Below are 25,944 nucleotides of genomic sequence, written 5' to 3'. Positions count from 1 at the left end.
GATCTGTGAGATACGGGTCCTTACCTAGAATTAATTATCTAAAGTCTGTTAAATGTCTTTGTATCAGTTGCTATCAGGCTTTGCTTAAAACATTCGTTTCTTTTAAACTTTTAAATCTTTTAAAGTAAGATTTCTTTAATGTTTTAACTAAGATGTACTTAAAAGTGGCTTATTGGTACTTTTTTTAATTAAAGAGATACTTTACTATGAGAAAAATGAAAAGTTGTTATTAATGTGAGTAAAGAGGAAAGTAGTTATGTAGTAAAATTGACTTTGAAAATAATGAGCTGGAGAGATGGTCAACAGTTAACCTCACTTGCAGAGGACAAAGTTTGATTCCTAGCACCCAAATGGTGGTTCACAACCATTCATAACTCCAGTTTGAGTGTCTTCTGACCCCTGAGCACCAGGCACACACACATGACGTACATACATACATGCATATAAAGTACTCAAACACATAAGATGAAATAAGTAAATGAAAAAAAAATCAGAAGATTATATTTTTGTTTAATGATTTTAGTCCTAAGATAAAAACAAAAGATTTGAAAGCAACTGTCTCTTGTGCGGATGTTTGAATCTGTGATTGCCCAAATACCATTTACCTTGTATCTCCTTGTCCTAATCTTCACATCTAACCAAATACTCATTGAAAATTAATTAGAATGAAAAAAATTGCCCTTCTTAGCCTGTACAAACCAAACAAACACTTTTTTCCTGTAATTGTTCCCTAAAACAATATAGCATAACATTTGTTTACTTATTTATTTTGGTTTCACCAGCCAGGGTTTCTCAGTAGCTATGGAGGCTGTCCTGGAATTGGTGCTATAGACCAGGTTAGCCTCGAACTAAGAGAGCTCTGCCTACCTCTGCCTCCCGAGTGCTAGGATCAGAGGCATGCACCACCACTGCCTGGCATGACAGTTGTTTACATAGGGTTTCCTGGTAGAGAGTACTTCGAAAGGGTCCAGTTTTTAATCTCTTACTTAACCATAGCATTGGATGTTATAAATAATCCAGAGAGAATCTTTGTGTTTGTATGTACATGTTATACCATTTTATTGAAGGCAATTGAGCATCCTCAAATTTTGTTATTCATGGCTGGAGAGGAGAGCTGTCTTAGAATCAATCCCCTATGGAATTATGGATGATTTGCATATACTTTTTAGGGTCCCTCCTGCTAGCCTTTTAATAAGAAGTACCCGTTAATGTAGGATATTATGAGAAATCATGAAAGCTCAAAGAAATTAAATTGTAATTCCATGTAAAAATGATTGTTCTCTCCCTGTCCCTTTTAAAATTAAATTTCACTCATTCATTCTCTTATTCATTCATTCATCTGAGACAGAGCTTCACTATGTAACACAAGCTTGCCCTTAAATTTTGATCCTCTTGTCTCAGCCTCCCATGTACTAGGATTACAGGGATATACCATGTTCAGCTCCATCATCATTTGCAAGGAAAACGGCTGGAGTGATGGCTCAGTTGCTAGGAGCATTTGCTGGAATATTCCAGAGGACCTTGGGTTCCCAACACCCACATCAGGAGGCCAACAACCACCTGTAATCCAGCATTAGGGGATCCAGCAGTGTACTCTTTTGGCTTCCATGTACACACACACACACACACACACACACACACACACACACACACACACACACACACACACACACACACACACACAGACACACAGACACACACAGAGTGCTAATCCTGATAATTTTTCTGGAAGACAGAATAGGCAGGTTTTAATGGAGGGTGATGATATGGATGTCACTCTTTTTCTTTGATTTATTTTATGTCTTTTTCTGTTGCTGTGATAATAGTATGACCAAGGCACGTATAGCAGGAAAGTTTATTTCGGATGTACAGTTTCAGGTATTAGAGTCAGTGACCATAATAGTGAGAAGCATGGCTGCAGGCAGGTCATGATCAGGAAAGGTAGCTGAGTTCTCATACCATGATACACAAGCCTGAGACAGAGCTAAGTGGGAATGGCACTGTGGGCTTTTGAAACCTCAAAACCTGTACCCAGTGGAACACCTCCTCCAACAAGGCCGCACCTCCCAGTCCTTCCCAAACAGTTCCACCCACTGGAGACCATTCTCATACAGACTACCATAGTGTGTAAGATTGCTTGCTTGTACTTGTGTGGGTCTGCTATGTTGATGCTTTATGCCTACAAAGTCAGAAATCCCCTCAAATTGGAGTTAAGACACGGTTGTGAACCACCATGTGGGTGCTAAGAAGTGAACCCAGGGCCTCCTAATAACAAGTGCTCTTAGCAACTGAGCCATCTCTCCTGCCCCTGATCTCAGTTATTTTAAAGAAGACACATTTGGTTTGTTGTCATGTTGGATAACTTCCAGATTTCTGGACCTGCCATGCCTTGGAAAGGTCAGAAGAGAAGGCTGGAGAGGGATTTTTCCACTCATGGCTGCCATTCATTGGCCATAGTTTACTACATAAGGCATTTATTATACATTGTTCTGAAATATACTAAATTAAATATTCTGTGACTGTCTTGGCTTCTGTCCTTCCCTTCACTTGATGACTCTAATGACAAGAAATTTAAAGAAATCTGTGACCTGCTAAAAACTGCCTCATGCTTTTGGAATGTTTTGCTCTGGGTACAAAACTCTGAAGTAGTTGTGGAGTTACAGCTTCCTTTAGTAATTCACAGGCCTGCCTTGATAGTATCTCCGGAATAGGATGAAACAACCTATTGTGAACTTTAGGCAGATTTTCTCACTTTGTGTCCCTGGCTGCCTAAAAGTCCCTCTGTAGATCAGGTTGGCCTCATTGGGCTGTAGTCCTGCTTCTGCCTTCTAAGTGTTAGGATTATAGATGTGTACCACCACACCCATCTAGAATAATTTTTATTTTTCATTCAGAGTCAAGTGTAGCCAAGTCTGGCATCAAACTCAAGACCCTGCTGCCTCAATGCTGGCGACTAGGCCAGTGTGGAACTTGCTGTAACTCTCCTTTCTCTGCCCTCTGAGTACTAGACTTACAAGCATGAGCCACTGTGCCCAGCTCAGAGTAGATCTTGAATGCCTTTCCTTTAAGATTTTTAGTGTTTTACTCCATGGATAGGAGTAATTTTTTTCTAGTTATTAATGAATTGTTATTTACTTTTACGGTGTGTGGGGGGGGGCGAGCGGGCAGAAGGCATTCTCTGCAGCTGGAAGATACAGGTGGTTGTGAGCCACATGACGTAGGTGCTAGGAAGCAAATTTGTCTCCTGTAAGAGCTCTGTGCTCTTAACCATTAGCATCTCTCTATCTTCAGTTGTCATTTTAAGTGCTTACATATACTCACTTGATGGACTTTTCAGATTTTATTTAGAAATAATTTTGATTTTACAGAAAAAAATTTCCCAATGAGAACAAATGATTGTTTCTAATCTTTGTACTTTTTTTATTACACTTACACACACACACACACACACACACACACACACACACACGCACGCACACACGCACACACACGCACACCCCTTACATGTATCTTTTGCCTCTCACTTCAATATACACTTTGCAAGATTGGGGTATTCTTGTAGTCATTGTGTAACTATCTTACATAGCTTAACAATTTCATTCACTCCAGGCTTAGCTAATTTAATAGACCCAGAAGTGTTCTTTATAGGATACCCCCTAATACAAGATGCAGTTTATTATTAACTACTAGATTTAATAGTCGTTTTTTTTTTAGAGCCTTTAATCTGGAATATTTCAACACCTTCATTTTTTTTTCTTTTAAAAATTTGACAATTTCATACATGTGTATAATGAGTTTTCACAAAATCCAGATGTTTCTTATCCTCACTCCCACCAAAAACTGAAGCCCTGCTTCCTGACAAGCCCCCTCCTACTTATTTTTCCTTTCTGACCCACTGAATTTAATTATGGTTGCTTACTGGAGTGTGAGTCTGAGACTAACTAGTTACATATTGGAGCCTGACAACTTATCAGTGACTGCACCACTGAAGAAAATGATGCTTTCTCCTCAGTGCATGTTGGTTACCATAGTCCCTCAGGGAGTGATGGGGCTTATTGAGCTTGTTAGCCAGCTGTGATGAAATGATGCTGGGTCCAGTCTCGTGCAGGTTATCACAGCTGTGGTGAATGGATGACTGCAGTGGGCACGTCATGTCTATAAGACTCTTTCACAGCACTCCTTCCAACCTCTGGCTTTGCATTGTTTCTGCCTTCTCTTCTGTGATGTTCCCTCAGCCTTGAAGGATGATAGAGAGCATCCACTTAGGAAAAAGCACTTCATAGACACTGCACTTTGGCCAGTCATGAGTCATTGCATTAACCACTGCCCTTTGCAAAACGAAGCTTCTCTAATGAAGCCTGAGAGCAGCACCAATCTATGGGCGTAAACATAAAGTCTAGTAGGCAGTTTTATACCATGTCAATTTAGGGGCTGAAGAAATAGCTCCGCAATTAAGGGCACTGGCTGCTCGATCCTTCAGGTGACACTGGTTGGAGTCCTAGCATCTACACAGCATTTAACAACTGTCTGTAGCTTGAGTTCAAGAGGATCCCACAGACACCAGGTGTGTGTCTAGTATTCAGATATGCTTGCAGTCAAAACACCCATACACATGAAAACATAACCTCAAGAACAAACCCCGAAACTACCATGTCCGTTTGGCAAAACTGTAGTAGGCTCTTCCCTGGGCCTTTGACTGCCCTAACCATGGGAGTTTGTCTAGGTTCACAAGATCAGACCTAAAGTTTCCACCTGTGGGGGAGCTGCACATCCAGACAGAATGCTGTTGTTACCCCACAATAGTCATGCCACTATTACACACCACCAGGCAGGTTATTATTGTCGTTTATGGGACCCACAGCTGGATTAGGACCATTGATGACTTTTGTCCCCCACCAGCTACTGTAATACTTTGCAGTACTGTGAAAGTTACCCAGTAGGAAGGAAGTGTCCAGCTCAGATACAGCCTGATTACTCATTGTCTTGCAACCCGAACATGTGATGTCTTCAGCAATAGGACCTTAAAACGTTGGTAGTGGGCAACCAAGTACATCAGCAATGTCTTGTAATGTTTAGGGGTACGTGGGCCTCCGTGATTAACATTTCACAGCATTTGGCTACTGGGAGAAGCATTACCCGTGGAAAGTGTTTTCTATTTAAATTTATTTCTTACTATCTATTTACTTTAGAGATAGTGCCTAGCTGTGTTGCTCAGGCTGCTTTTAATTGGAAACCCCCATACTTTACTCTTCAGAGTGTTTTGATTACAAGTCTGTACCACTGTGCTTGTTGATTTTTTTTTTTTTTTTTTTTGTCTTTTCTAGCACTGTTAGTTCTGAAACGCACTACAGTGTCTGTCTTCTCATATTATCAGTTTTGGAGACAGGTCCATTCATCTCTTATTGGTGTTGTTGATACACTGCTAACTAGTCAGGGTCATGGTCATTGTTTTCACTACCTTGTGGTTCCCTCCCCCCCCTTGTAAATAGTACAGGGAGATACTTTTTCCACCCTTGCAGATACCTAATGTGTGGATATACTTTTGGACCATGCGGCTATTCTAGTTTTAAATTTATTCTGTGAGCATGCATGGTGACTGGAGACTAGAAGAGAACATCAGATTCCCTAGAACTAGAGTTAGACAGTTGTGGGTGTTGGGAACTGAATTCAGGACCTGTGGAAGAGGAGCCAGTGCTTTTAAGCACTGAGCCATTCCATTAGCTCCATGCGACTGCCTTTTTTTTTTTTATTGCCTTTATGGCTTAGCATTTATTGATGAGCTTTGCCTTTAGTCTAATAGTAACAAAATAATGATTTCTATTTCTAGCATTCTCGGCTTTTTATCACTTGACAGTGGGTGTTTCCCTCTAAGCAAGAGTGCTCCTTATTTATCTTACTATTATTTATCTTACTATTATTGCTATACACCAATGGATTGTTCCTTCTACTAATCATCAAGGTGGTATTTTTGGTATTCATATTACCTAGGATTTGGCCCATGACATTCAAATTGAGTGAAAAGCACCTCACAGAGCTGGAGAGTTGACTCAGCAGTTAGGAGAACATTCTGCTTTTGTAGAGGACCATTCTTCAGTTCTAGTATCCTTCACTCAAACTTGTTCTGGAGAGTGTGCACACACATACACACACTTAAAAATAAGATTTCCTCTGGGTGTGGTGGTGCACTCCCAGGAGAGGCAGAGGCTGGTATAAGTTAGAGGCCAGCCTGATCTACAAAGCAAGGCCCAGGACACCAAGGGCTACACAGATAAACCCTGTCTTGAAAAACCTAAAAATAAAGTGAAATATCTTATTTAAACATGTATTATAGCTGGCCATGTTAGTACATACCTTTATTTCCTGAACTGGGAGGAAGAGATAGGAGGATCTCTTTGAGTCTGAGTCCCTAGGGCTGCATAGTGTGAGGCTCTGTCTCAAAACAAAAACAAAACACAAAAGATATGCCTTAAAATCATCTCCACTCTTGTGATTCCATTAGACTGCATTAGTGTGTAGGGTTGATCATAAGTACTTTAGCATGAGATAGTTAACAATATGTGAATCTAAATTGCTAAAAATATCATGTATAATTTACATATAATTTTTCGTGCATTTTTATGAGTTACCAATGTCAGGTAATGTAAGTTGCTTCTATTTAAACTATTGTGAGAGAGAACAAAAGATCAACTATCTGAGGGGGTGGCTTAGTGGGTAAAGCGCTTGCAGTGCAAGCATGAGACTTGAGTTTGTGTTTCAGCACTCATGTAGAGTGGGGAGTGTCAGTGTGTATCTGTAACCTTAGCACTGGGGCTGAAATCCATTGTATGGGGTTGGTAGCCAGTCAGTCTAGCCGAAAGAGTGAGCTCCAGGTTCAGTGAGAGGCCATCTCAGAAATTAGGGTGAGCAAGAGAGGAAGGCACCCGTGCTGACTTTTGTCCCCCACATGTATGCATGGGGATACACACGCAACACATTCACAGAAAACTAGCCAGAAAGAAAAACGACTTGAAGCCTGGTGTGACAGTGCACTGCTCCTGTGATCTCAGCACTTGGGAAGCAGAGGCAGCAGGATTACAAAATGAGAAGCTAGAGAAGCTAGTGAGTACAGACCAACCAGGGCTGTGTAGGAAGACCTAGTGTAGACCTGCCACAAGCAAAAACTATCTAAAATCTATATAAGTATTAAATTTAGTAGGTAGTTTTAGCTCTACTTGTTTCTTTTAGCCATCACTTTTGTTTAATTTCAATATTAAGGTATTATGTTAGAAAGTTGCATTTAAAATTTTAAAATTCGGGGGTGGGGGTGGGAAGGATGGGTGGGCCATACTTGGGAGGACTGAGAATTGAATATGCTTCAGGTTCATAATGTGGAATTCCCAAATAATTAAAAAAAATACTGTGGAACAAATTAAAAATAGATTTAGTAATTTTAAGTTGACTGTCTTATATGAACTGACATGTACCTTTTGAAATTTTTATAGTGGGCAGAAATGGATCTGGAAAAAGCAACTTTTTTTATGGTAAGTACAGATTTTTGGATTTTAATTATATGAAGACTTCAGTGTCTTTTTTTTTTTTTTTTTAATTTTATGTACATTGGTGTTTTGCCAATGGTGTCCCTGGAACTAGAGTTACAGATGTGAGTTACCATATGGATGCTGGGATTTCAACCTGGGTCCTCTGGAAGAGCAGTCAGTGCTCTTAACTGCTGAGCCATCTCTTCAGTCCTCAGGTGTCTTTAATAGTTTATTACAGTGATTGATTTCTGAGACTGTGTCTACAGGAAACCTAAGAAGTCATTCATAGTTGGTTTAGTGTAGTGGGTTAGAATATGAGGATCTGAATTGTCTGTTTTCTGTTCTGGCTTTGTGAGACAGCCAAAACACTTGTTCAATTATTTTTGCTAATAATGGCTGTGTATATCTTGGATAGATCCTGAGAAAGGATAGAGCAGTGCAGTAAAAATGCTGATACCTGTTTGAAGATGATAAAAATGTATTAAGAATGACATGCTTGGGCTGAAGAGATGACTCAGAGGTTAAGCACACCGGCTGCTCTTTCAGAGGTTCTGAGTTCAATTCCCAGCAAATGCATGGTGGCTCACAACCATCTATAATGGGATCTGGTGCCCTCTTCTGTCATGCAGGCCTAAATTAAGGCAGAACGCTTGTTTAAAAAAAAAAAAAAAAAAAAAGAACAACATGCCTTTGTTAGCAAGTCTTTTGAAAAGAAAAAAAATCAGTGGCATTGGACTATATAAAGAGGGGTTTAAATGTTAGCTTAGTTGATAGTGCTTGTGGAAACAGGATTTAGTAGGAGTAAAGGTTTTATTCCTTTTTATGTGTATCTGAAGGGTACTGAGAGCCCTATAATGGTTGTAATTTGGTGGTGGTCAGAGAGCAGGTTGAAACAAAACATGCATCTCAGATCCCAGGGAAAGGTGGACAGTGTGAATCTCCCCATCCCAGTCTGTCAAAGCACATGACAGCATGCGTGAGTGCTCCCTCCCTTGTGTTCTCACACTGACTGTATTTTAGAGATCTCTTGGGTAGATCTGGACCAGAACAGCTAAATTAAAGCATTCCATATCTTGGACAGTAGTCTATTGGTTAGGTATTTGATGTGGAATGTAGAACTAGTTCTCACAGAAGTGTGATCTTAAGCAGTGCAGTATGAGCTGGGAATTTGAAACAGTTCCCTGTATTTCTTAGTTTGCAAAAATGTGTTCAGCTGTAACAGTACATGATTGCACTGTTATTAGGCAAACAGATTGTTTCAGGTGATCAAAACCTTGTGTGGCCTGTTTATGTAGTTTTATAGAGTGCATGTCTTTATAATGTTGACCTAATTAATTGGTATAGTATATACTTTTAATAGGGAGTAGACCTACCCTCTGCTTCTCTATTTTTTTTTGATACTTGAATGTCTTTTTATATTTCAATGAAAGAGTAGTTTATTGATAATATCATCCTACTAGATTAGTTTGATATCCTGGAAAATTGTCTACAATCATTTTGTGTTTATGAAACAATTCATCTGCAATGTTTATTATCTGATATGTTATATTCTATTAAGATATGGGGTTATGAATAAGCTGCAAATCTTTCTTTAGAATGTACTAATAGCCTTATTTTTGTGTTTTTAGCAATTCAGTTTGTTCTCAGTGATGAATTTAGTCATCTCCGCCCAGAGCAGCGATTGGCTTTGTTGCATGTGAGTGAGACTCTTTAAGACATTGTTAAGTATTTTTAAACATTCGTTGTCAATCCTTGATTTGAAAGAAAATTGCTGGGCAAGGCAGCTTGCTCTGATTGCAGCTCTTGAAAGAATGGCTGAAGCAGGATTGCCTTGAGTTTGAGGCCACTCAGGGCTTTCATAGTTCCAGGCCAGCTTGAGCTGTAGTGTGAGATCCTGTCTTTAAAAGGGGGGTGGGAGAGACAGGACTGAAAAGATAGTTCTGTGCTTAAAAGCACTGACTGTTCTTCCAGGGGACTTGGCTCTATTTCCAGCACCAACACAGAAGCTCACAAATTTCTGTATCTCCTTCTGGCCTCTGGGCACCAGACACACATGTGGTGTGTGATGTATATGCTGATGTATATGCTGGCCAAACACCTGTACATGCAAAGTAAAGATAAATACATCTTTTTAAAAAACAGTTCAGGTTACAAATCCTTTGTGAGCATGATGTGTTAGGTCCTTATGTGTGCTATTCTGTTGTAAAATTTAATGTGCTACATCAGTGACAGATAAAGGACTAATAATTTCATAATAGAAGAAAGTTATATACATTTCTTCCATATGAACTTTTTTCAGATCTTATTTTTTAAAAATATTGTGTGAATATGGGTACATGTGCCAAGGTGTATATATTACTGAAGCCAGAAGACTTTGGGGAGTTGGTTTCTCTTCTTGTGGATTCGAATGATTGAACTCACGCCAGCAGGCTTGTATAGTAAGCACTCTTATTTGGTGACCCATCCTGCCAGTCCTTCTTTTTTGCTTTTGAGATAGTTTTCACTTTGTTGCTCAGGCTGACTTCATACTTATAATTCTTTTGCCTTCGCCTCCCAAGTGCTGGAATTAGAGTTGTGAACTATTCCTGTTTCCTTTAAAGTGTATGTTTGTGTGTGTGTGTGTGTGTGTGTGTGTGTGTGTGTGTGTGTGTATGCATGTACCTGCTTGCCTCTCTGCATCAAATGAGTGAGAAACCAAAGAGGGCATTGGATTCATTGAAACTAGAATTACAGGTGTTGTGAGTGACCTGTGTGGGTGCTGGGACCTGAACCTGGGGCCTCTGCAAGAACAGTAGGTATTCTTAACCACTGAGCCATCTCTTCAACCCATTTACAGTTCTGTAAGACTTATTGGTCCTAAAGACAGGTTTGCTGAGGACAAAGAATTGCAGATTGGGGAGCTTTCAGATACATAGCTAGAAGTTGAGGGCATACAGAAATTACCATTGCAAACCTAATAAAGTTTGTATTTGTATTTAGTGCCTCTTCTTTTCATTGTGGAAAACGGTATATTTAGGGCTAGTGATATAGTTCAGTGGTAGAATGCTTGCTTAGCATGTTTGAGGCCATAGATTTGATCGCTATTTTTTGTTGTGTTGTTGTTGTTGTTGTTTTTGTTTTCTCTTTACTCTTTGGGGCCCTGCCACCCAGCTCCTAAATAAATACATGGAGACTTGTTCTTACATATGAATGTCCGGCCTTAGCTTGGCTTAATTCTAGCCAGTTTTTCTAACTTAAATTCATCCATTTCTCTTCTACATTTTGTCTCTGGGCTTTTTACCTTTCTTTATTCTATGTCTCTTTTCCCTTCTTACTCTGTGGCTGTCTGTGTGACTGACCTTTGGGGTCCTCTCCTTTTTTTTTCCTCCTTCCCCCTTCATTCTTTTTCTCCTTTTTATTTTCTCTGAATGCCAGCTTCACCTATTCTCTCTCCTGCCTAGCTATTGGGTGCTCAGTTCTGTATTAGACTAATCAGGTGTTTTAGGCAGGCAAAGCACACAGCTTTGCAGGGGTAAACAGATGCAACATAAAAGAATTCAGCATATCTTTGCATCACAAATATTCCACAGCATAAACTAATGTGACACATTTTAAACTAATATTCCACAGTAGATTCCCAGCACTACAAAACAAAACCTGAAAGGAAAGTTATTATCAATTTCATTCGGATAAGAAATTATATGAGACTATAATGAGACACCACAATTTAGCTTGTTAACATATTGTGTATAATTAGTTTTAGGATCAGATAATAAGATTACACAGTATACACATATAGGAAGTCCTTTGTAATCACTGACTTTTTTTTCCTTTTTATTTTGAGTTTGTAGCCCAGTAATCGAAACTGATATCATAGAGGACACTTGTTAGAGTTCTCAAATTGGCATTAAAAGAACTAATCTTTTAGGTGCGGGAGGGTGTGTTTGGGTGTGGGGGTTAAAAGCCAGATGTCAAGATCAGGTGTTCTCCTCTATTTCTGTCTGCATTGTTTAGATGGGTTCTCACTGAACTTGGAGCCCATCAATTCCATTCAACTAGGCTGGCCAACCAGTGAGCTCCTAGGCAGGCACCTTTCCCTGCCTGTTTTCCCCCCCCACCCCCCCAAATACTGGAGTTACAGAGATGCTGTTGTGCCCAGCATTTATGTGGGTGCTGTGTATCTAAACTCAGGTCCTTATGTTAGCATTGCCTGGACTTTCCCATTTCCAGAAACTGTAGTGATCTGATACAAAGAATGAGATCCTGAGCTGAGTAGGTAGATGGTAAATTATCTGGACTTGGTGTGTGGTTGTGTCATAGGTGGTCTGAATGTGACACCTTAAATGTGAGTATTTCTGTTAGCAGATTTAAAATCTGCTTCATGTGTTTAAAAAACAGCTATCCAGTAATCATCACATGATTTCTTAGAGTTCCCCTAAGACAAGGCTACAAGAAAAGATCCTCAAGGTGTATTGCAGATTGGTAGAATTGGGTGACTGCAGGCTCTTGTGCCCTGATAAGGTGGCCTCTAGAATTAAACTGGAGTCTGTCTGCAGTAGTGTTTTGTTGCCTTGATAAAATGCCTGGCATATACAACCTAAGGGCAGAAAGAGTTATGTTGGTTCATAGTTTCGTAGGCTTCCATCCCTGGACCTTGTTCTGTTGCACAGAATATCATGGGAGTGGGGATTTCTGACGGATGCTCCTCATCTCATGGTGGACAAGAAACGGGGACATTGAGGCAGGCTCACGCCTTTAATCCCAGCACTTGTGGGTAGAGACAACAGGGGTCTCTGAGTTGGAGGCCAGCCAGATTACTTAGTGAGATACTATCTCAGAAATTAACCAGCGCCAGAGGCCTATGCCATAATACAGCCCTCAAAGAGGGATCCCTGCTGCACTACTTCTGGTTTGGCCCTGCCTCCTAAAACAGTGGTCCCATGAAGGCCCAAAACTTCAGTATGAGTCTTTTGGTAGGGATATTTCATATCTGAACCATCACAATATTTTATTTTGATGTTTTTCATACAGTTGTTATTCAGAATAAAAAGAATTTGATAAAGAAGTTTCGTCATTCCTGAATCAAAGCCTTTCCTATTTGGCAATCAGAATATGTGTTAGAGTAGTGGAAGTTTTCCTCCCATCGAGTCAGGCTTTGTACTAAGCTTTGTATGTATTGTGGGGAGTGTTTGTCTTGAGAAAGGGGTCTTCCTGTGTAGCCTAGGTTGATGTGGAACTAAAAGTCAGTCTCCTTCCCTAGTCTCCCAGGTGCTGAGATTACAAGTGTGTACTGGCATGCTGTCTGTGCTAGACTTTAAAATGGGTTTAAGCAGTATAAAATACCATTTAAGTTACAAATGCCTCTTTTTTTCATATTTCAGGAGGGTACAGGTCCTCGTGTTATTTCTGCTTTTGTGGAAATCATTTTTGATAATTCAGACAACCGGTTACCAGTAAGTATTTTTTAATAGTAATGTTGGGAATTTTATGTGATGGCTAATTCTTCAATGCTTGAAATTAAATGCACTGAAGATTTACAATTTAGTTCATGCTAAAATAAATAAGTAGTTTGTGGATTTTGTGTTTAAATTTCAATGACCACTCTAGTAAACAAAGGATTATATAAAGCAATTGTAAGAAAAAAATTTCCCTAAATATTCTAAATATTCATCTTTAGAGATCATTAAATTCTAAAATAGTTGTGGTCAAGGACTTTAAAATGAACTTATCTAAAAAGTTGTCTACTTGACTGTCTTTGAGCTTTTATTTTTTTTTTCTTAGATTGATAAAGAGGAAGTTTCACTTCGAAGAGTTATTGGTGCCAAAAAAGACCAATATTTCCTAGATAAGAAGATGGTCACGTAAGCATTTGTCTCTATGTTTACAGTTTGTTCACAGGTTCATAAAAAACACAAGGAGATGACTACCTGATATTCATCTTTCAGTCTGAACACACAGTCTCTGGTTTCTCTGGGAGATGATTCAGTTTCTTTTTCTTTTTTTAAAAGATTTTATTTATTTTGTATACAATGTTCTTCCTGCATGTCTGCCTGCAGGATGGAAAAGGGCACCAGATCTCATTATAGATGGTTATGAGCCACCATGTGGTTGCTGGAAATTGAACTCAGGACCTCTGGAAGAGCAGCCAGTGCTCTTAACCTCTGAGCCACCTCTCCAGCCCTGATGGTTCAGTTTCTAATCTGTAGTTCCTAATGCTGTGTTACTCAGTGCTAATTTGCTTGCTTATTAAAGGTTGCTTTAAAATTATTTATCTAACTTTCATTGTTTATTAACAGGAAAAATGATGTCATGAATCTTCTTGAAAGTGCTGGGTTTTCTCGAAGTAATCCCTATTACATTGTTAAACAAGGAAAGGTAAAATGATTGTATGTACTTTGTTGTAGAAATTATTTTTCTTGATATCGATATCAACTTCCTGAATGATTATTTTATATAAGTCAATTATTTATATTTTATATAAGTTAATTATTTATATAAGTTAATTATTTTATATAATTTAATGTTTTTCAGGGTTATGAAGTACCAAATACATTTGGGTATTTTGTTTGTTTGTTTTTATAGATAGCCCTGGCTGTCCCAAAACTTCCACTATGTAGATCAGTGTCTCTGGCCTCAAACTAACATATCCGTCTGCCTTTGCCTCCCTAGTGCTGTAATTACAGGCTTGTGCCATCACTAGATTATTATTGACCTAGTGAGATAGAATTTATTGGAAAACATTGGCTTTTGGAAGTTACATTGATCATATCTAAGATTATTACATAAGTTCTATGAAAATTACACTTGAAGCAGGTCAGTAATGGAACATGCCTTTAATCCCAGCACTTGTGAAGTAGAGGTAGGTGGATCTCTGTAAGTTCCAGGACAGGTAGTATTGTTACACAGAGAAACCCTGTCTCAAAAACAAAACAAAACAAAAACAGAAAAAGAAGAAAAATTACATTTGAAAAAAATTACTTCCCCAAAGTAATATTTCATTTAGTTTAAAAAGCTTCCATTGCCAGGAGCATACCATAATGCTACATAACATTTTCCCTTGAGGTTTTTTTTTTTTTTTTTTAAAGATTTATTTATTTATTATATATACAGTGTTTTGTCTGCATGTTACCCTGCATGCCAGAAAAGGGCACCAGGTCTCATTACAGATGGTCGTGAGCCATTGTGTGGTTGCTGAGATTTGAACTCAGGGCCTTTGGAAGAACAGCCAGTACTCTTAACCTCTGAGCCATCTCTCCAGCCCATCCCTTGAGATTTTTTTTATCAGCTAGATTATAAACTCTGGCTGATAATTCTGCTGCTTCCTCATGTAATTTTCATCTCAGAACTTATCCTTCGGTAGATTCCCACCCCCCACGTCCCATGCCTCCCGCCCCCCCAATCTTATTTGTTTGATATGTGTACCTTTGAAAAACCATACTTTCTTAGCTTTGAACCAGTTTTTTTTTTTTTTTTTAAGATTTATTTATCATGTATACAGTGTTCTGCCTACATGTATGCTTGTAGGCCAGATTCAGAAGGCACCAGATCTCATTACAGATGGTTGTGAGCCACTATGTGGTTGCTGGGAATTGAACTCAGGACCTCTGTAAGAGCAGCCAGTGCTCTTAACCTCTGAGCCATCTCTCCAGCCCCAGGTGTTTTTTTTTTTTTTTTTTTTTTTATGTAAAAGTGTAAGAATAACAATTTCTCTAATGCAATTGTAGTATTTTGATATGTAATGATTTGTATTAAGGCACATGCCACTTAGGTTGTACCAGTATCTTTGTCTATTAAAGCATACCATTCCTGTTATTTTTTTGTAATTTAAAATTTAAAAATTAATATTGTGTGAATGGTATGTAGATACAAGTGCTACAGCTTATATTTGGAGGTCAGAGCACAACTTTGTAGTTCTTGTTTTCTACTTTTATGTGGGTTCTGGGGATCAAACTCAGATTGATAGGTGTGTACCACAATCACTTGTATCCACTGAGCCATATCGCCATCCTCTCCGGTTACAGTTTTAATATAGCCTTAAAAAATGTGTAATGGGGCTGGAGAGATGGCCCAGTGGTCAAGAGTGCTGACTCTTGCAGAGGATCCAGGTTTGATTCCCAGCACCCACCTGGTGTCTCACAACCATCTGTAACACCAGTTCCAGGGGATCCAGCACCTTCTGACATCTGAGTACAGCAGACACACACATATGTGCACACCAAACACCCATAACACAAGATAAACCTAAATAGTTTTAAAGAGTTGTAATGGTTTCCATTTTATAAAAAACAATTTCTTCTGGGGCTGGAGAGATGGCTCATTGGTTAAGAGCACTGGCTGTTCTTCCAGAGGACCTGTGTTCAATTCTCAACACCCACATGGCAACTCACAGCTATCTGTAATCTCATTTTCAGAAAACCTGATACCCTTACAAGTACATACATGCAGGCAAAACATTGATGCTCATAAAATAAAAATTAAAAAGAAACAAAATACATTTTGACTGTGGTGTTTATCTTTTATACATTTATTATATTGTCTAAGGGGAAAATGGTAGTATTTCATTTAGCGATAGTGATACTCATAAAAGATACTGGTAGATAAAGGAAATAGAGAAATGTTGGTTATAGGGGCTGAGAGAAAACACTGTTGGTAAGGTGCCTGCTATGTAAGTAGGACCTGTGTGTTTGGTGATCTCTAGCACACATGTGAAAAGCCCAGTGCAGCGGCTCATTCTTGTGATCCTGGTGCTGGAGAGGGCCGATTCCCAGGGCTGTCACAAACAAGGTGAGCAGCTCTTAAAGAATAGACCTTTGACTTCACAGGCATGTGTTCATATGTACAGCTACACATACTTGAATATGCACACAAAAGGAAATGGTATGTGTACTATATAATTAATGTTGGTTTAACCATAGTCTGCTAAAAACCTAGCACATGCATGTTTGTATTTAAAGTCCTTTCAGAGCCAAGCATAGTGGTGCACTTCAGTAATCCCAGCACTTAGGGAACAGACGCAGGAGGGTTGAGTGTTTGTGGCAAGCTCCTAAGCTACGTAGTGAGACTGGATCTTAAGATAGAGAGCCAGGCATGCTCTCATGCTCTCCTTAATCGCAGCACTCAGAAGGCAGAGGCAGGTGGAGCTGTAAGCTGGAGCCTAGGCTGGTCTATGTAATGAGTTCCAGGTCAGCCAGGGCTACATAAAGGGAACCTGTCTCACAAGAAGCTGAACAATAAAGGAAAACCTAAAAATTTTAAGGTAGAGTTTTTATTCTTGAGGAATAGTCAATAGTTAATACTAATTACTTTTTTTTCCCCCCGAAATTCTAGATCAACCAAATGGCAACAGCACCAGACTCTCAGAGATTAAAGCTGCTCAGAGAAGTAGCTGGTACTAGGGTATATGATGAACGCAAAGAAGAAAGCATTTCTCTAATGAAGGAAACAGGTAAAATAAATATGTTCTCCCTCATTTTTGTTGTCAGTTATTTTCTTGTGTATTTTCTTGTTTTAGTAATAGCTAAAAAGTGTTATCTGGCCTCAGAAATACATTATATGGTGATTTTTCTGCATATTGAGTAGAGGGAATATTAATTTGAGGTAATTTAAGGTTGAGGTTTCTAGTATTTTGTCTTTGAATAAAGATGGACTGTTGTTAGATAATAGGGCCTTTGCAAGTCCACCAACTTTTGACTCTAGCTTCCTCAGAAGTCTCACCAGTAAACTGGTGTGCTTTTCCCTCCCCTCCAGATATTGGAGTATCTGTTGTTACAAAGTTCTGAATTGTTCAGAAAGAAGTAGATGTGGAGTTTTAACTTTACTAGCACATCTTGCTCTTTTCAAATGCTGTAGCATATCATGTAACAGCTTAGAGACAGTTCCAAGTTCAAAGTCAGTAAACTGACATGACTTTAGACTTGCTCTCTTTGGCCCGAAGACTTCTGTCTGCAAACCCTGTTCTGTAGATTGCTGCAGTTAAGGTAATGCCATGCCTGCATTATAGTAAGTATGTATTCATTGAATGGAAGCAGCATGTAGTGCCCTTAGTGATAAAAACTGCCGATAAGTAATGCTGGTGATAATTTCTTTTCTTAATGCTGTGGAGCAGCACACTGGTGTGAAAAGAAAGTGTAAACTGAGGTCCTTTGCCACCTGTCAGGGTGACCGTTAGTGTGTAAATTTGTTCTCTCATGCTTTTCATTAAAAAACAAACAAACAAACAAAAAAGCTTACTGTTTTAACATCTTCGATTTCATTAGCATACGATACCCATGAAATAATGCTATACTTTGGAGGTGATTTTAATTTGTATTTGAGAAGTGACATCCCATGAAAACTGTTCACCACTGTCTTCTTTCCATTGTTCTGAAGAGGGCAAACGGGAAAAAATCAACGAGCTGTTAAAATACATTGAAGAGCGGTTGCACACTCTGGAGGAGGAGAAAGAAGAGCTGGCCCAGTATCAGAAGTGGGATAAGATGAGGCGTGCCCTGGAGTACACCATCTACAACCAGGAGCTCAACGAGACTCGGGCCAAGCTTGACGAGGTGAGACCAGGTCTTTACATCTAAGTCATTCTGCTGAGACCTTGGCTAGTTGTGACTACAAAGTGTTGGAATTACAAGAATTAGCCTCTATGCCAGGCCAAAAGGTAATAGATTCATTGGTTACTGATTTCCTTTAGCTTACTGAAAAGGATATGTTTAGCACTCTCATTGTATCTAAATACAGTAAATGGTTATGTCAGACCAGATATTTTTTCTTCACATTTTAAAATTTATTTTAGATTATCCATGTTTTCTATTTAAAGGAAAACAAAAGAATTTTTCTTTAAAATTTTAAGTTAGGGACTGGAGAGATGTCTCAGAGGTTAAGAGCACTGGCTGCTCTTTCAGAGGTCCTGAGTTCAATTCCCAGCAACCACATAGTGGCTCACAACCATCTGTAATGACATCTGGTGCCCTCTTCTGGCCTGCAGGTAGAACACTGTGTACGTAATAAATAAATAAATCTTTTAAAAAAATTTTAAGTTAATTTTGTTAGTTTTTTTGGCAATTGCAAATTTTTTTATTATATATATATATATATATATATATATATTGTTTTAAAAACAATTTATTTTAAATACAAATCCCAGTTCCTTCTGCCTCCCTCTCTTCCTTTACTCCCCCCACCCTCTCCCCACCCCACCCCACCCCACTCCTCTGCTCAGAGAGGTCGAGGCCGCCCATGGGGAATCATCGAAGTCTGTCACATCATAGAAGAAAACTTTGCCAATCTAAAGAAGGATATGCCTATGAAAATGCAAGAAAGCTGTGTTATAAAATGTTAGATACAAAATGAGTTAGAAATAGTAGGTTGTTGTGTTTTCCAGCTTTCTGCTAAGCGAGAAACAAGTGGAGAGAAATCTAGACAATTAAGAGATGCCCAACAGGATGCGAGAGATAAAATGGAGGTAAGATTATAAATAAGCTTCAGATTTATATGTTCAGCATTGCAAACTTTTTGTACCAGAATTGTGGGACGTAACCATAAAGGGGAGTGGCAGTGATTGGATATTGGAAAGTAATTGTTGTGTTAAGTTTTAAATGAAAGAAAAAGTCCTCTTACCCTGCCACGTGCTGTGTCAGGTCTGCTCTCAAAGTGTGTGTGCTTGCAGGTCACAGATGTTTGTAAAGGTGTAGGTGGTTGGTGGCGTCATGGTCCTTCCATTGTACTCTTCTGTTTCTCACCCATTTTCTCTTTCTGGTTAGGATATTGAGCGCCAGGTGAGAGAACTGAAAACAAAAATTTCAGCAATGAAAGAAGAAAAAGAGCAGCTTAGTGCTGAAAGACAAGAACAGATTAAGCAAAGGACCAAGTTGGAACTTAAAGCCAAGGATTTACAAGATGAGCTAGCAGGCAATAGTGAACAGCGGGTAAGTTGATGAATAAAAGATGTGTTGATGAGGCCCACTATAGAAGATGACCCTTTTCTGTAATGGTTAAGTTTTTGTAAAAGGTTTGCCACATTTGATTTGTGGCAAGTATCTACTTAGTAAGTGCTCTTTTTATTAATAGCTTAGTTGTATAATTGAGTTATTTTTCATGAGGAAATGTTTTTTGCTGATGTATAAACTAAGCAGATTGCATTTTACTTGCTTCATTTACAGAAACGTTTATTAAAAGAGAGGCAGAAGCTGCTTGAAAAAATAGAAGAAAAGCAGAAAGAACTGGCAGAGACAGAACCTAAATTCAACAGTGTGAAAGAAAAAGAAGAGCGAGGAATTGCTAGGTCTGAGAATTTGCATCAACCATTAACCCTGTTGCATAGTTGTTACCAATGATGTCTGGGTGGTTTCAGGTTCTTAGTCCCTTGTTCAAAGAATTGGGAAAGAGGCTCACATAAAAGAAAACCTGTTGTTTTGTATAGAGCAAAGCAGAAATACACATTTGAACACAAACAGGTAGTTATCAAGAGGTTGCTAAGGGGAATAACTTACTTCCTTTGTTTGAAGTGGGGCATACGTGCAGCTCAATGCAGGTAGGGGTCTTAGGTTGCCAACAGGTTGCTAGTTTTGCAAGTCAAGTGGAGCTCATGTTGCTAAGCTCCTGTATTTGCTTGCCTGAGTTCTGTAGAACCTGCATAGCTGTGGGTTAAGAAGGTACTAGCGTAATTATTAGGCAAAAAATCATAGTCACACTTCATATAACCAATGCTGTTTTTGTTTTTGAGATGGGATCTCATTTTATAAGGCTGGTTTCTATGTGCCATCATACCCATGATGCTTTTGTACCTATAAGGTCTAGAGAACTACTACTCAAAAGCCCTAGGAGATTGGACGTGTCTTTATAAAGGAAGACAGTCTTCCTTTATAGCTCTAGCTCACCTTGAACTCAGATCTGTCTGCCTCCTCGGTGCTGGTATTAAAGGTGTGCACCATTGTTCCCAAGTTCGCTCTTTTTATTGTGTGTGTAGTCATGCCATGGAGCAGGTGGAGGTCAGAAGACAATTTAAATTGGTTTTCTCGACAGGCATTGGTGGCGCACACCTTTAATCCCAGCACTCGGCAGGCAGAGGCAGGCAGATCTCTGTGAGTTCCAGGCCAGCCTGGTCTACAGAGCGAGTGCCAGGATAGGCTCCAAAGCTACACAGAGAAACCCTGTCTCAAAAACCAAAAATAAACAAACAAACAAATAAATAGGTTTTCTCCTGCCATGTGGGTTGGGATGGAGCTGATGTTACTAAGTTTGTCAGCAAGAGTCTCTTCTCACTCAGTGATCTGTTGGCTGCCACTGTCAGCTTTAAACTTAAACAAAAAAACCCTGAGGTTCCGAGAGATTTTGGATTTTTTGTTTTGTTTTTGAGGCAGGATCTCATAAAGCCCAGGGTGGCCTTCAGCTCATTATGTAACTTAAAGAAACCTTGAACTTCTCATCCTCCTGACCCCACTTAGAAAGTGCTGGAATTATAGGCACCTGCACCATGTGTGCAACACCTAACCCAGTATTTATATAGGTCCTAGGGATGAACCTAGGGTTTGCATGTTAAGCAAGTATCTGCCAAAGGAGCTGTGTCCCCAACTTAGTTCTGAAAGGTTAGATAGTTAAGATAACAACATCAAAAAATCCAGGCAGCATCTTTTTGTTTGTTTTGTTTTGTTTTTTTGAGACAGGGTTTCTCTGTATTGTTTTGGAGCCTGTCCTGGAACTCATAGAGATCCACCTGCCTCTGTCTCCTGAGTGCTGGGGTTAAAGGTTTGTGCCACCAATGCCTGTCTAGGCAGCATCTTTTTGAGGCTTGGGGCTGGCCTTAAATTGCTCAGCCTCAAGTTTAGCTGGAATCACAAGGTACATGCTACCATGCCAGATCTTAATAACTTGTTTCATTTTGAATTTTTCCCCATTCAATGCTGTTTTAACTTCCAGACATTGTAGTATTCATCTAGATTTCAGTGTTCACTTATTCCTTTCGAGTTAGTGTATTTTGTGTTTTTTCTTACAGGCCTTGTAGGTGCGCTTCCACTCTTCCAGTTCTAGCCCTTTAACACTTAAATATCACGTGTTTATAGTCGTAGCCAGCTGTATATATTCTTTGCCTATCATTGTGTGAGGGTCTCCCCTTATTGTATTATAGAGATATTTTATGTTATCAGAACATTTGAGTTCAATATGTTAAAAACATCTTATTCTTTATGGTGTTTTATCATATAGTTGAGAGTTCATGTATCATTTAACTACAGTTAGAACATGTTTGAAAGTTTCTGAGGGGGGACAATAGCGTTGTCTAGATTTAGTGACCAACCCAGACCTTGGGTCTGCATAGAATCCTTATGAAGGGTTATTCCAGTTATCAAAGCGCATTTGGTGTTTCATAATAGAAAATCAGGTAGCACAGGGAGCTTTACCATGTAGCAGTTATTTTTAGCACTTAGTCCCCTACCCCTTGGTTTCATTGTGGGATGTGGATGTGCTTGCCGCATGTGTGAAGGTTAGAGGACAACTTTAAGAATGTTCCTACCATATGGGTCCTGTGCCATCTCACCAGCCCTTAATTCCCTTAGAATGTAATTCCTAAAAGGATAGTTTCCGTAGGATTGATAATGATTGCAGTTACTTTATTTCTTATTCTCTTCTGTCTTCTGTAGATTGGCTCAAGCTACCCAGGAAAGAACTGACCTTTATGCAAAGCAGGGTAGGGGAAGCCAGTTTACATCAAAAGAAGAGAGAGACAAGTGGATTAAAAAGGAGCTGAAGTCTTTAGATCAGGCTATTAATGACAAAAAAAGACAGATTGCTGCTATCCATAAGGATTTGGAGGATACAGAGGCAAATAAAGAGAAAAATCTGGAGCAATATAATGTAAGAACAATTTTGCTGTTTTTGTTTTGGTTTGTTTGAGACATTGTTTTACTCTGTAGCTCAGACTGGGTTTTTAGTAGCTTCTTTCATGTATAATCAATATATAATAAATTGGACATACTTATGTCATTTGTTGAACTGCAATATATGTATGTCTGCTTTTTGTCTCTGGATTAAATTGATAATAAATGTTTTTCCTATAGAAACTGGATCAGGATCTCAATGAAGTCAAAGCTCGAGTTGAAGAACTGGACAGAAAATACTATGAAGTAAAAAATAAGAAAGATGAACTACAAAGTGAAAGGAAGTTAGTAGACTAAGATGCAGTAATTTTTACATGGTCTTTGTTTGGTTTCAATATTTTCCTCTTAATAAATACTGTTCACATCTCATTCTTACTGACTAGTTACTTATGGAGAGAAGAGAATGCAGAGCAACAGGCACTCGCTGCTAAAAGAGAAGACCTGGAGAAGAAGCAGCAACTTCTTAGAGCGGCAACAGGGAAGGTAAGTGGGGTTTCTCATTTCCTGAGCTGCCCTTCAGTCAATGTGTACAGTCTGGGTTCCGAAGCAGAAAAGAGATTACCCAGAAGTAGGAGGAAGTGGCATTATGTAGACAGGTTTTCTTTTATTTGCTTTCTTTTATTTGCTGTGTTTGAGTTATAAGGTTTTGCTGTGTAGCTCAGGCTGACCTCACACTTGTGGTCCTGCTCAGCTCTATGAGTGCAGGAATCAGCTCCATGTGTGCCATTGTACCTGGTTCACTACTTATTAATGGAAGCAATTTTGGTAGTTGATAAAGAGCCCACTTTAAACTCTACATCATAGAACAGAAGCCGTAGTACTGTAATGTGGTTATTCTCTCTCAAGTGGATGATAGGCTGGATGTTTAATTTTTGGTGTTATATCTAAGGAATGGCATAATAGGTTCATTTCTTGGCAGCAGGAGTGTCATTGGTGATGCTAATATTTTTCATTAATTGGTTTACAGGCCATTTTAAATGGAATAGACAGCATAAACAAAGTGCTAGATCATTTTCGTCGAAAAGGAATAAACCAACATGTTCAAAATGGCTACCATGGCATTGTAATGAATAATTTTGAGTGTGAGCCAGCTTTCTATACTTGTGTGGAGGTCACTGCTGGTAACAGGTGAGGCTTTGTTTTGGGTCTGACATTTAAGTGGGTTTTGTTGTTGTTCCTCTTGTAAAGATGAAGAAATGAGAGCAATCTAAAAGCAATTTTGTAGTTTTGTAGTACTATATGTCTTCCATTACCTGCTTGTCCTTAGTTCTATATTTAACTTTCTAATTAAAGAAGGTAGATGCTAGATACTTGTTTCTAGAACTTTACCCTTTCGGGGCTCACCAGTTCATTAGAGTGTTCTCAGTTTTTTTTTCCAGACAAATTGCTTAGATTGCATAGAAAAATGTGAAGTGTGTGATCCTTAAATGCTTTAAATACCTTATAGTCTGGCAGTAAAGATGTGTCTTACTCTGTTTGTGTAGGTTATTTTATCACATTGTTGATTCAGATGAAGTCAGCACAAAGATTTTAATGGAGTTCAATAAAATGAATCTTCCTGGAGAGGTGACTTTTCTGCCTCTTAACAAGTTAGATGTGAGAGATACCGCCTATCCTGAAACCAACGTGAGTCTCATGCTGAGTTTTTATTATAACTTTACTTAATGTGTTTTGGTGCTTCGGTACCTACATTGGGATTCACTGATCTGTAAGGTAAACATGCCTCCTTCTTTGCGTGGAGTGTAGTTAGTGCTGGGTTGGGTCGAGAAGGGAGAGGTCACAGCCAAGTAATGAAACAAATCATTGCATAAATGTTTATTATTGGTGACAGACAGCTGAAGAGATCGATCTGCAGTCCGTAAGGCTAAGGTTTCTTTATTCAGATAAACACCAGCCAAGCGCAAGCCAAAGCGTGCCCAGAGAGAAGGCTATTCACGTGTGCGCTGTCCCTTAAGAAGGTCACCTTTAGACCTCCCCTGACCACGCCCTCACTGGTCTGTCCGGGCTACTAGGAGGCGGGGTTACAGTGTCTCCCTACAGACAGCAGTAGGTTTAGGGATTGGGGAAGAATTCCCAAGAAATGGGTCATATAAAAAGAATATGTTGAAGTTTTCTGGATATGCTTTGGGGGAAGGGGGTTGTTTTCTTTTGTATTTCAAGGCGGGGTTTCTCTGTGTAACAGCCATAGCTGTCCTGGAACTGGCTCTGTAGACCAGGCTCAAACTTAGAAATTGGTCTGCCTCTGCCTCCCCAGTGCTGGGATTAAAGGCGTGTGCCACCACTGCCTGGCTTTGGGTATGTTTTTAAAACAGTTTAGACTAAATTAAAAGTGTCTATTTTTGTTACTAGATATATATATACTTTAAATGAATTACCAACTTTGGAAACGTTAATTGCTTTGAGGTATTTGATCTCAGAGTGATGATTATGTAATAAACTGTTATGCTCTAGGAGTAAGGCTGGACCTATATTAGAATGAACACTGATTTAGAATGTTGACAGACTTTCTTGTTTTCAAGTATATCAATTTCACCTTTGAAGCCCTGGGGAGGAAACTTGAGGCTCACAGATAAGACATGAATGAAACAAAACAAAGCTGGGAAGGTGACTGGGTGGATAAAGGCGTGCACTGCCAAGTCTGAGCATCCAGGTTCCGTCCCTGGAACCCACCTAGTAGAAGGAGAAAACTGAGTCTTAAAAATTTTCCTCTGACCTCTACATGCATGTTGTGGCATGTCTAAACAGGTACATGCACAGAAAGACTGTGCGGAGGAAGAGAGTTTGAGATGTCTGTAGCTCATTGGAAGAAAGATGCTCTGGGTTTAGTCCTCACCATGACAGAAAGAGAATGGATGCAGTATGGTTCTGTCTGTACAGTATAAAGAGCGACCTGATTAAGACAGTAGACCAGACAAATACAAGATCACCTTCAGTGGGTAACCACATAGTAGCTGCTATGCGGTCAGAAATGGCTTCTGCACTACAGTACACTCCTTCTTGTGATACATAGTGGTTACCTTGATGTTCTCTCTGTTATTATTAAAAAGTCCTGCTGTGACTTCAGGAAATAAAAATGAAAATGATATGTAGTGTGTTAATGTACAAGTGGAGGCCAGAAAATGTCCTCTTATCCCTTTCCACCATAATCTTTGAGAAGGGGTCACTTTACCAAGCCTAAGACCTCTTTGGCTAGATTGACTAGTCCTGTAAGCTCCAGGGATCTATCTGTCCAACTTCTCCAGCCCCCTTCACCCCCAGTGCTGGGGTTACAGGTGTGTGTTGCCATGGTTGGCTTTTTATATGGGTTCTGGTATCTGAATTCAGGTCCTTATGCTTGCACAGGAAGCCCTTTACATGCTGAGCCATTCTCCTAGTCTGGAAAATAAGGATCTGAAGAAGTGTTTTCCTAAACATCTAATTTAGATGTCTGTCCTATCTAATTAGAGCACTGAAGAAATAACTAGTTTTGTGTTTTTACCTTTTATGTCGTCTATACTATCTCATCTTTCCACATGCTACCTCATTGAATCTTTGCAACTTGATAAGAAAGGGGCTGTTACTACAGTTGAACACATAGTAAGTAGGTC

General features: G+C 39.3%; 1 protein-coding gene across 2 annotated transcripts in view; it reads left to right on the top strand.

Moving 5' to 3' along the window:
- The window catches only part of Smc3 (structural maintenance of chromosomes 3), a 45,675-nt gene that overhangs the window by 3,913 nt on the left and 15,818 nt on the right, over positions 1-25,944 (top strand). The window contains exons 3-17 of one of the 2 annotated variants that reach the window (XM_027407022.2): positions 7,482-7,520; positions 9,146-9,213; positions 12,878-12,949; positions 13,278-13,357; positions 13,793-13,871; positions 16,824-16,941; positions 17,865-18,040; positions 18,868-18,948; positions 19,247-19,411; positions 19,646-19,767; positions 22,121-22,334; positions 22,538-22,641; positions 22,741-22,840; positions 23,325-23,485; positions 23,842-23,983. In XM_027407022.2, coding sequence (XP_027262823.1) covers positions 7,482-7,520; positions 9,146-9,213; positions 12,878-12,949; positions 13,278-13,357; positions 13,793-13,871; positions 16,824-16,941; positions 17,865-18,040; positions 18,868-18,948; positions 19,247-19,411; positions 19,646-19,767; positions 22,121-22,334; positions 22,538-22,641; positions 22,741-22,840; positions 23,325-23,485; positions 23,842-23,983 — 1,721 coding nt within the window. The remainder of the gene's footprint in view (positions 1-7,481; positions 7,521-9,145; positions 9,214-12,877; positions 12,950-13,277; positions 13,358-13,792; positions 13,872-16,823; positions 16,942-17,864; positions 18,041-18,867; positions 18,949-19,246; positions 19,412-19,645; positions 19,768-22,120; positions 22,335-22,537; positions 22,642-22,740; positions 22,841-23,324; positions 23,486-23,841; positions 23,984-25,944) is intronic. The other variant, XM_027407023.2, reaches the window with a different exon arrangement.

The sequence above is a fragment of the Cricetulus griseus genome, chromosome 3 (assembly GCF_003668045.3).
Source record: "Cricetulus griseus strain 17A/GY chromosome 3, alternate assembly CriGri-PICRH-1.0, whole genome shotgun sequence".
In the NCBI taxonomy this organism is placed as follows: domain Eukaryota; kingdom Metazoa; phylum Chordata; class Mammalia; order Rodentia; family Cricetidae; genus Cricetulus; species Cricetulus griseus.
This window is presented reverse-complemented; position numbering and strand designations above follow the sequence as displayed.